The sequence below is a fragment of the Stegodyphus dumicola genome, chromosome X2 (assembly GCF_044657685.1).
Source record: "Stegodyphus dumicola isolate Sdum_Otavi_A_Nest chromosome X2, ASM4465768v1".
Classification (NCBI taxonomy): Eukaryota; Metazoa; Arthropoda; class Arachnida; order Araneae; family Eresidae; genus Stegodyphus; species Stegodyphus dumicola.
The window spans coordinates 113,040,136-113,052,536 of NC_140781.1; the positions used below are offsets into that span (position 1 = coordinate 113,040,136).

Genomic DNA, 12,401 nt, shown 5'->3' on the forward strand with positions numbered 1-12,401 from the left:
TATAATAATAAATGGATACTCGAAAGAACAAAAATTTTCAATGATACGCAATATCTGATCGAATATTCAAGATTAATGGTGATGCACGCCGTCTGAGAGGAAACTCATACGTGACCCACCTGTAATGCACGCCGCCTGATAGGAGACTAAAGTGTACCCCTTCGGTGATGCACGTCCGCCTGATTTGGACAATGAAGCGTGACCATGCCACACCCATGACGGTGATGCACACCGGCGTGAACATGTTAAAAGGTTTTAATTCGGTGTCTGTTTGTTTGATGGTTAGCTGTTCTGGTGGTGATAATTTACCATTCAGAACAAACGTTACACCTTGTTTTTATGGTAATTGATATCAGAAAAATTAGTTAGAACTCTCCACGTGTTACAATATATCTTGCAAAGAGTGTTGTGTCTAAACAAATATCTTGCTCTGAATGCCTTCTGAGAACATATTTATAATTAGACCTCGTAAATGGTCACTCCTCAACCGTAAAAGTATCCTGGAATTCTGGAGTATGCGTAATTTGTAAAACGGCTGCAGAAGACACGGCAGGACAAGTAAGCAAGCAGTACGTGTCACGTATTGTCTTCCCATGTTTGGTGACGAGTTTCATGCCAGTATGTTCGTAACTTTCCCACTCACGCACAGACAGTGTTCAGAGGATGATGCCCAAACGATATTGTTTGATGACGCATTTCATTCCAGTAGCTAACCCTTTGTCTTTTGAAGTTTCCTACTCACACAGAGACAGTGTCCAGAGGATAATACTTCAGGCCGTAAGCAGATTAACAAATAACTTCCCAAAGTCGATCGCCTGTCCTGTCGATGAGCAAAGTAGTCTCATCCCTCTTCGTTCTCTGATGAAGTAGAAATAGAGGACTCAGAGCCGAGCAATCAATTAGAATTCGTTTGTACTCTGCAACTCTGTTAAATACTCAGGAATTTCAGCCTTAGCTTTGCACACAATTCCATTGCAGCTTTCAAAATCCAAATCTGTTATTTTTCAACAAGTAGTGACTCTATGGTACAGAGACTATCATGTTCTTTCATGTATTAAAGATAATAAAATTATCTCTCGGTTCTTCTGAAGCTATCTACAACTGTTCTGTTTATTCGTAATAATCATCCATTGTAGCTGCAATTAAGTTTCAGTATTTCTTCTTCTTTTATCCTGCTTATTGGGGAAGCCTGCTTATTTGCTAATACAAACTGTTAACAATCAAACCATTATTCGTCAAATGAAGAAGTATTTTACTTTTAAATAAGCTTTTTAATCAAAAGAATTTTAGCATGGTAGTCTAGTCAAAGATTTAAAACTGCATAACGCATGAAAAAGAAATTATCTTCTAAACCATCCGTGAAATTTTCTCTGTATCATCAGATTGGCATTTTAAACTCTGACTATATAAAAATATAGAATGTAATATATATTACAACTTCCAATTTTATTAACAATTAATGTTATCTTCAAGTAGAGTATAAATTATTAATTAAAGGGAAAAGGTATTTTAGAATTCTATAAAGAACTGTGTAATTTTTTTTTGGCGTACGTAATTGATTCATCAGTTTTTGATGGTTTTTTTCGCTTTAATAGCCAAATTTCATTTTCTCAAATAGATAAGAAAACCATAATATTAGATGCAAGACGCGAACGAGGGCTAATAGACTGCATAAGATATTGCGATTAGGTTCTATTTTATTATCCTTCTATAGTGTATGTGGTCTATCCTCATAATGAGAGAAACCTCATACACTTCATATGTACTACGTATACCGCTATCACAGTTATCTAACGACCACGCATTTCAGTTTGAACGTCTAATTCGAAGTTTTTGTATCTCTTTTGGAAACCAAAACCTGTATGAGTGTTTGAATGTCAAATCCGTATTCAAATATATCTTTTAAAATTTAATTTAAAACAAAAGGATAAAAATTACTCGTGTAGCTAATATTTTATATAAAATGTAAATTTATTTTAAAGCCATCAGTCTCGTACTTTTGCAAAAATGTTAGCCATTCGTTACGTGTTATAGTTGGGCTTCTTTTAAGCATCTTTAAAAATTTGAAATAAAGTAATCACAATATGGTACACTACAAAATACTTATAATAAGGAAATTAAATGTTTAGAGCAGAAAAGGTGTAATGGAGCCGAAAATTACACCGTGGAGACAATAAGAAACATCAAAATCCAGAGAAGAGTTACAAAAATAAAGGAAACACAATTTTATATGTAGTAAAATACAGTTTACCTTAAATTCGTTTAATCAAAGCACTGCTTGCCGAAATGATAAAGTCTTTTTATATAAAATTTTTCTTCTCCTCATTGAAAAACACATGCATAATTTTTAGTGACAAGGGATCGAAATGTGTGTATAGGTTTATTGATGGATTATGTCACATAAAATTCCCACTGATGTGATTTATCCAAATGTGTACATAAATGTTTAAAAAAATTTTCAGAGATTGCGAAAAATTACACATGTATATATTAGAAAAGCATAAAAAGAAAATACAGCATAAAATCTATTAATGTTGCAAAACTTACTGCAGTATAAATAAGAAAATGAGTAAACTATATGTGAATTTTTATCTTTTGACAATGAATGGCTGTCTGAAAAAAACACCGAATTTTTAATCCCGAGTGACTATGAAAAAAATTACTGAATAATTATAGATAATGTAAACAAATATATACATATATAGAGAACGAGTTGATAATTTTTATAGTCACTTTTAAGAAGGAACCAATCAGTGAAGCCACGTTTCTGAATCTATATTTGAATTAATTGCTAAGTCTAACAATACTTTTTGTTTTCATCATCTTGCAAGGATCCTAAGCTTTACTAACGTTTATTTTATTTTAAATCTTTACTATCACTTCTTATTTTCTACTTCCGGCCAGAATTAAAAGCTTTAACTTATTTATGCAAATTTGTCTTGCGAACGCTAAGTACTTAAGTTGTGGCTTTTTGCCAAGCAAGAGAGAGGAAGGAGGTATTAGAAGCAGGCCGCTTGCCATAGCAGTTTTACTCGGTTGCTGGTTGCCTTCAAGGCAGGAGGTTTAATCCTCTTGATAATTTTAAACGTATCGTAGTGTTAGCAGTTCTCTGTACTACATACGGCTTTTTGTTAATATACGGCCAATCTTGGAGTTAGGCACTTGTTCATTAATCCAAAGTTACTTTAGTTAGATTTTTAGTTAATATTTTTTATATTCTTACGTTCAGACCACAAGTGGTTGGTCTCTGTATTCCGAAATTCCGGAAATCATTGTAAAGAGAGAAAAATAAAGGGTTTCGTATACCCTTCCTGTGTGTATTGTCTACTTCCCAAATTTATTGATCATAGCTTTAGTAAGCTCCCTGTTCAGAGTCAGGACAGTTAATGTTCCCAAAGCAAGTAAGGAGGAACACAAAACCTGATAGTGGCGCCCAACGGAGAAGAATAACCATGGCCGAGTTTCAAGAAAAACCTGTGCTGCCTGCAGAAGCGGCTCAGAATCCAGAAATGCCAGCTGCCGCCCTGGAAGGATTTGGTTACATCGTCCAGACCATGCGCTCATCGATGAAACCAGAAGCAACATTTAATAGAAACTCACCGGTAACCAGTTTTTTGGAAAAATTGGATGACCACTTCATGCTTTATTCAGTACATGAGTTTCAGAAAGTCACCTTAGCTATCAGCGCTTTGAGGGGCCAAGAGCTTAATTGGTTCAAATGTATAGGCAGAAGCCTCTTGGGTCAAGCGGGAAGTTCCACCTACACTTACGAAAATTTTAAGACTGCCTTAGTAAAAGCCTTGCCTGTCGTAAGAGATCGTGCAAGATTAGAAACGGAACTCTTCAGCATATACCAGAAACGAATTGAAAATCTCTCAAGCTTTATTTTAAGAAAACTTCACGTCTTCAAACTCTTGCATGGAAACCGTCCAGATCCTGAGATAATTCAAGTGGTTTTGCCGAGGTTACTTCCCCAAGTACAAGACTTTATTGAATTAAGGAATCCGACTACACTGGAAAAGTTATTTGAGCTAGCAATCCAGTTTGAAAGTAGAAGAACGGCGGACATTGAAAGAAGACGCCAGTATGAGCAACGAAGCGAATTTGGTGCGCCAAGACCACAGCAAAGTCAAGAACAGGGCTACGGAAGCAAAGCGAATCAGTGGGCAAGGAAACCCAAGTATCCAAAAACAACCGGCGAACGTCGACAGTTCAATAGTAAGCCAGAATAAAAGTCTGAAGGCCAGCGGAAAAAGAAGGAAGGCATGGAAAGGAAGAAACAAGATTTAAACTAAAACGGATTTCTGCTGAAGGGAGTGTGCGGAAATCCGAAGGCCAAGAAAACCCCTCTTCCTTCAAGTTAAATACAGTGATGGTGAAAAATTTGACTCTTCCAAAGATAGAAGTGTTGGTGAATAACATCCCAGCCACCGCACACCTGGATACAAGCGCGCAGTGTTCCTGTGTGGCAGAAGATTTTTTTAGGAAGTATTTCCGTAAATACCGCATATATAATTCGGATAATACGACAGTGTTAGCTGCGCAGGGAGAAAGATGCAAGTGCATAGGTAAATTACCGTTATACATTCGTATCAAGGACGAGCAAGTAAAGATTATGTTTTTTATCGTAAAGAATTTGCAAGCACATGTCATTTTAGGGATAGATTTTCTTTCAGAGGCAGAAACAACGCTGGATTTTAACGAAGCGTCCCTTAAACTGACGATGAAACCAGTTCGAGGAAAAAAAACAGAACCACCGACATTAAACCTCGGCCACCTGCCTAAGGAATAGCAACAAAAAATTCGACAAGTGGTAAGTGAATTTGCTTCGTTATTTAGTGATATTCCTGGATTTACTCAAGTTACTAAACATAGTATCGACACCGGAGATTCACTGCCAGTTCGCCACAAACCATACCGATATGATAAGAATAAAGAAAAAATTATAGAGTGGCACATTCGGGATATGTTACGTAAAAAGATCATAAAGATCATAAAAGATCATAACCATCTCAAGTAGTTATGCTAGCCCGGTTGTGTTATGTAAGAAAAATAAAGACTATCCGGTAACACATCCGAAAAGGTGGCGTTTTGCAGTTGACTATCGTAAATTAAAATCCATGACTAAATATCCGGTATATCCGTTACCTATTATCGAAGAAATTCTAAGGAACATAAATTCTACCAAATATATCACTACTTTAGACTTAACGACTGGTTATTTTCAAATAGAGGTTAGACCGGAAGATGTGCCTAAGACTGCTTTTATAACCAAGTCTGGCACTTATGCATTCCTGCGTATGCCGTTTGGCCTCTCAGGGGCACCGGCAACATTTCAGCGATGTATGGACATTGTGCTAAGGCCTGTTCTTGGAAAGTTCACATTTATCTATTTAGACGATATCATTATTACTAGTGATAATCTGGACCAACATGTACAGGATTTAAGACAGGTGTTTTCATTATTAAATGAGGCCGGTCTAAAACTTAATGTCGAAAAGTGCAAATTTGCAGCCCCTGAATTAAAATATTTAGGTTACAAAATATCTCAGAAAGGAATCGAGACAGACGAATCAAAAATAATCGCTGTGCAAAAGTATCCGCCGCCAAATGCGGCGAAGAAGCTCTCTTCTTTTCTAGGACTTTGTTCATATTATAGGTCCTTTATAAAAGATTTTGCAGCTATTGCTGAACCATTGTTAAAATTAAAAAGGAAAAAGGCAAGATTCTCGTGGACGGCCGAAGCGAATAGTGCTTTCGAAAAATTAAAGCAAGCATTCACGCAAGCCCCTGTTTTGAAATTTCCTGAAAATGATGAGAATTTAGAAATTTCAGCGGATGCTTCGGATTATACGGTAGGAGCCATACTTTCGCAAAATCAGCAGCCCGTGGCATTTTTTAGTCGAACTTTAAATCAAACACAAAGAAATTATTCCGCGACTGAGAGAGAGGCACTTGCAGTTCTGTTAGCAGTGCAAAAGTTCCGACTCTATTTTGGAAGGGCGCCAATAACAGTGAATTCTGATCATGCGGCGGTAACTAGATTATACTCAGGGAAAAACTTATCCCCAAGGTTAATAAGATGGGCACTCAAGTTACAAGAGTATAATCTGGTAATCAAGCACACTCCCGGAAAGGAAAATATCGTAGCAGATGCCCTATCCAGAATAAAAATAGATGAAGAAGGTAATACTGTAAATGTGGCAATGCTCACAGAATGTACGATACATTCCCGAGAAACTGTAATAACCGAACTGGGTAAGGATCCTGAATTTAAAAACATTTATGAGTATTTAAAGCATCCTGAAAATTTTAGCCACCAAGATATAGTGGCGATAAGAAATAGGGCGGCCCATTACGTACTAATAGATGGTCTATTATTTTATACAAAAACTACGAATTCCAACAACGAATTTCGACCTGTTATCCCAGCTAGTCTTAGATTAAATATACTGCAGGAGTTACAATACTCCCCATTAGCTTCTCATGCTGATATTCGAAAAACCATCCAACGCGTACGCGAGGCAGTTTATTTTCCTGAGCTGCAAAAGTTAACAAGGGCGTATGTCCAGTCCTGACTAACATGTCAAGCAGTTAATTATATTAATTTCCGCCCGGCTGGGTTTCTAAATAGCATTAAATCTGAATTTCCAAATGAAATAATTGGCATCGATTTATTGGGCTTTTTCCCAAAAAGTCAGTTAAATAAAAGTCGGTATCTCCTTGTTATGGTTGATCATTTTAGTAAGTGGACCGAAATTGTTCACTTAAACCGAGCCTCCGGGAAATTAGTTACTGATTCTATTTTAAATAAATATATTTTAAAATACGGGATGCCCCTAAAAGTTATATCGGATAATGGTCCTCAATTTATAAGTAATATATTTGAAGACATGTGCCAAAAACTGGGCATACGTCATTTAAAAATGGTCCCGTATCGGCCGCAATCAAATATAGCGGAACGGGTCAATAGAAATATAGTGAAAATTATCCGTTGTTATGTTAAAAATTTTCATAAAAGCTGGGATAACTGTGTCAATGAATTTGCTTTTGCCCTTAGAACCGCAAAACATGATACGACGGGCAAAACTCCTGCTGAGTTATTTTTAGGCAGAAAGATTATAACGCCGTTAGATAAATTATTTTATGTTCAACAAAGAGCCCCAGAATTTAAAATGGGTGATATAGAAAAATTAACTAAAGAAACAAAAAAGAACACTGAAGTAGCACAGAGAAAACAGAAGCTTTATTATGATATGAAACGACGGGGAGTAACTTATAAAGTAGGAGATGAAGTTTTAAAAATTAAGCATTCACTTTCTTCAGCACCAGAGGATAAAACTGCCAAATTTTTTCCACGATTTAAAGGACCATATGTCATAGAAAAACATAACTCAGGCTGTAGTGGTGTTAAAAGACAGGAATGGTGAAACATGCTCCGCAAACACTGACCAGATAAAACCATTCTATAATCGTAATAAAATGCCAATATTTAAAGATCTTCGGCAGGATCCGGCACGGCAGGCACTGCAGGCACAAGCTGCAGAGGTGGAACAACAACAATCACAAGGGCAAGCCATTAGCAGGCAGGAGCAATTGAAAAGAAAGTTTCCCCGTTGGAAAATTGAAGGTAACAAGAAAAAGAAGCCGTTCCACCGAGCAGAAAAGAGAGAGCACGACCACCCCCAGAATGAAGAAGGGAGAAGTACGACGAATGCAAAGAGAGCCAGGAGAAATGACGGCAACTATAACCCGGCTCCAAAACGGAAGATCTACCCATGGGATAGGAGTCTACGCAGCAAATGTTGACAAATTGATGAAGGAACACCAGCTGCGGAGTCAAAGAAACAAGGAAAATTTGAACAGCCAGCAACGCGATCAAAGCAGGAACGAGAGAGAGTTGTCCCGGTTCTGTCAAGACCAGCTGCCATCAAACGGCCGAGACCACAGGCAGAGGCTAAAAAGAAGGTCTTCAAGGGCGAACCCGCACAAGAAGGAAGATAAACCAAACCGTAGTCTTCGCTACCTTCCAGGACTGGGCAGAAAAAAAAATGTCCGAATATCACAAAGATAAGTAAAACTTTATGTGACTTTGAAACCTTAAGTTAATCTTTCATTCTTACTGCAAGTGGCAGAATTCAAGACGTTTTACCTCATGTGAGGTCTACCTTTATCGCCAAATAGGCGAGAAATGAGTTGTTACCTATTTTGGTATTATGTTTTTCAATTACTCGCGAGTAAAACTAAAATTAATGTATAATAGGAATGTGTAAATACTTGAATATTGTTATTGTAAAAATTTTATTTAAAAGATTCTGGCAAGAAAGAAGTTTTAGTCTGAAAGACTTTTGAAATGTAGTATTTCAATGTAGAAGAATTGGCACTTGCTTGGAAAAGAATAGAAGTTAACAATGTACTACTAATGTACGTTTTAAAATGCGTAAAATTAACGGCATGTTAATATGTCCTTATATACAATGTGAACTGTTATTTTAAACGTTAAGAAATACTGTGATATGTTAAAAGTGAAAGTAATGCCAAAAATTTTACCTAATTCGTGTGACTGTAAAAAGAGCAAATTAGTGTGAATATGTGTTAAAGGTTGAATGAATGTAGTTAGGCTCTCTGACGCTACACTTCAGAGTTACCCACTTTTCAGAATAGTACCTCAGGGTTTAGAGATGAATATAAGGTGTGTTCTGAGGTCTTGTTATGTTGAATTTTAACACGTTAGTGTTTTGATTGCAGGCGGTAGTGTTGAACACTTGTACATAGACACGTTCGTGTTTGGTGTTTTTCTTTACAACACATGTGAGAGAGCACGGGGAGATAATTAAATAACGTCATGAATGAAATAAGAATGTTAAAACAGAAATATAAATATTCATGTTACTTGCCATTTAATTGTGTAACATTTCATTAAACTAGTTTTCCTTCCAAATCTCTGGAAGGAACCAGATTTCATCTAAGAACTCCTGTTTAGATGCAAGTACAGATGAAAAGTAATTGTCCATGGAGTTGATAATGTAAAAACGACTTTTTTTAAATTTCTAGTTTCTAGTGAGAAATGTTTGTAAAAGATTGGCCTCGCGTTAGATTCTAGAGCTAAAAGTTTTCAACAAGGTCGTTTTAGACCTCAGTTTCAAACTAATTAACTCTGGCGGGAAGTATGTAAGGATCTTAAGTTTTACTAACGTTTATTTTATTTTAAATCTTTACTATCACTTCTTATTTTCTATTTCCAGCCAGAATTAAAAGCTTTAACTTATTTATGCAAATTTGTCTTGCGAACGCCAAGTACTTAAGTTGTGGCTTTTTGCCAAGCAAGAGAGAGGAAGGAGCTATTAGAAGCAGGCCGCTTGCCATAGTAGTTTTACTCGGTTGCTGGTTGCCTTCAAGGCCAGAGGTTTAATCCTCTTGATAATTTTAAACGTATCGTAGTGTTAGCAGCTCTCTGTACTACATACGGCTTTTTGCTAATATACGGCCAATCTTGGAGTAGGCACTTGTTTGATTAATCCAAAGTTAAGTGTAGTTAGATTTTTAGTTAATATTTTTTATATTCTTACGTTCAGACCACAAGTGGTTGGTCTCTGTATTCCGAAGTTCCGGAAATCATTGTAAAGAGAGAAAAATAAAGGGTTTCGTATACCCTTCCTGTGTGTATTGTCTACTTCCCAAATTTATTGAACATAGCTTTAGTAAGCTCCTTGTTCCGAGTCAGGACAGTTAATGTTCCCAAAGCAAGTAAGGAAGAACACAGAACCTGATAAACTTACCAACAGTTCTTGATAACAGTTTTGCTTTTTCCCATCAAACATTAAATGCTTTAGTTACTTTAAGCATCCTTTATTTATAATTTGCATATACTATATATATATATATATTGCATATACTATATATACATATATATATATATTGCATAACATATATATATATATATATATATAAGTAGAATATATATATATATAAGTATATATAAGTAGAAAGTAGTACACGAACAAGAGAGACCTATGCGGTCAAGAATTTTGCGCATTGAGCTGCAAAATTTTAAAATATGAGGAAAGTTCTAAAAAGCTATTACTTAAAATTATATTTGATACTGTAGTTCCAGAGTAAAAAAGTTACACCATGTAAAAGCAATAATACAATACTAAATAAGTAAGAATTATCGCCTAAAAACGTAATGTAAAAATTACAAAACGAGACAAACTTCAAAAACAAAAAGGGATGAGAATATATGCAATATATATTATTCATTTATTATTAATATATATGTATATATATTTATATATGTATATATATATCATGCAAATTTATTGACAGATTTCGAATTCAAGAACGCGTATCCCCAAAAGTAAACTCCATGACCTCATAGTTGCACTACAACGATATTTGACGAAGTTCTTTTAATTCCTTACATCCACCCTTCAAAGTAACTGGGAAATACCAGATGAACTGCAACTGGCTATTCCAAATCTGGTGAGGGATTTCGTCCTCCGTGGTAGTTCAGGCAAGAGATGTGGAGAGTATTAAGGCTTTTGCAGATTAAGAAATATTAAAAGGGAGTGTCTATAGATAAACTATAAAACGAGTGAGTCCTTTATGTCTTCACACGATGTTTGCAACGTGAATTTTCTAACTGGAATCGGCATGTGTATATTCGAGGCTTCATGAATTACTATTCGAATTCTTATTAGAGATACCATAATTAGCTTCTATTTAGGAACTCAAGAAACGACTCAGACGGCATCGAATCCGCTACATCTTGTTAAATGATCGGATTAGCAGCCACAGAGAGCCTTCCATATCGGAACGTCCAGTAGCATTGATTGGCAAGAATCGAACACACCACGCAAAGAAAATTCAGGCATCGAAAATTCGAATGACTTTAATTTAGGCAGCACTCTCTTAAATAGTAACTTAAATCATTTTTGAGCCCCGCAACACATAGAAAACGCAAACGTCTTAAAGAGTTAAGACTGGTTAAAAGCCTAGAATGACTAATTCCTTTGCCAGTGGTCAGACAGGAAATCTCATGACTCAGTATACTAAACACTGGAACACAAAAACATGTGGCAGAAGTGTATTTAGTTACTTACAGCCCATCCATAACAAACTTTAAATTATGCACATCACACTGTAAGGAATGCACTTTCGAAATAAAACTTGTGTTATAAAATCGAAAAAATTATTACTCTGTTAATTTACTGGATACGTATTAATAAATCGTTAAAGAAAAACCTTAATAAAAATTTCAAAAGAATTTTTGACGCTCTATCTTCATTAATAAATTATAGTAATATTACTGTTTGATAGTAATAAAAGATTGCATAAAATTATTATTTTAGAGAGATGTACTGTATTTAAATAATTTAGTTTAAGCCAGTACACATCCTATTTGTTTTACATTTACGTATATCTTTTCTACTTCTGTGTTTTCCTACCTCAGAAGCACCAGTAAATGTCTAGTAAGTGGATGAAATTGGAAGTATTGTGCATCGAGTAATCGAATTAAGAGGTTCTAAGGCGTACGACTAAGCAATACATTAATCAACACACACTAATTAGATAAGAATGAGAAGCTTTACCTGGTTTTTCCTGTTCAAACACGTTATCCATTAGAATGAGCACAACATTCGGCTGACGAATTTCGTGATATTACATCGACTGGTTCATTGCATCACCAAGTAATTCAGGACAGTTCACCGATTACTTTCAGGAAGTAAAGTAGTGAATGCTGATCGAAGAGATAATATTGATTTTCTAACACAGAGAATATCAATAATGTTTGTGACAGCCGTGAAGTTAGGAAATTCACAAACATGAGTGTATTAATGATACTCCACGCTGTTCTCTTAATTATGAATTAAAAGTGTTAATTTATTTCACGGAATACGGAAGAATGTACTTACTCGTTTACTTAGAGCATCGTAAAATTTAAATTTCCATCATATTCTCCGAACGTACTTAGTAGCATAAAATGTATTTATTGAAGGAATATTGTATTAAATCATGGTAGTCTAGTTTACCTTCTTACTACAACTGATACAATTTAATTTTTATGCATTTTACCATGCTATAAAGATTCTGTAAGAAAGACGACCTTTTTCATATTTGCTTCTAAACAATTAGTCACTTTAAGTGCAAAGTATACCGATTTACCTACCTTAACATATATAAAATTTCACCTGAAGGTGTAATTCTGACAAGCACGTTCGGTACTGTGACGTACTGGAACTCGGCATGTTTTGCATTGGCGAAAAATACTTCAGGTTTCCATATTCTTTGCACTAATTTAGGATCGTTCAAATCCAGTGGTTTCACTAGGTGCGGTTGTCTCAAGCGATGATCATACCACGTTTGACGCAAGTAGAGGTCCACTTCATAATCCTATAAAT

At 35.6% G+C, this 12,401-nt stretch overlaps 1 protein-coding gene across 1 annotated transcript in view; it reads right to left on the reverse strand.

Moving 5' to 3' along the window:
• Positions 1 to 12,401, reverse strand: part of LOC118193826 (glycine receptor subunit alpha-2-like) — a 224,040-nt gene that overhangs the window by 35,717 nt on the left and 175,922 nt on the right. Inside the window, exon 4 of the mRNA XM_035364974.2 lies at positions 12,170 to 12,393. Within this exon, the coding sequence (XP_035220865.1) occupies positions 12,170 to 12,393 (224 nt within the window). The remainder of the gene's footprint in view (positions 1 to 12,169; positions 12,394 to 12,401) is intronic.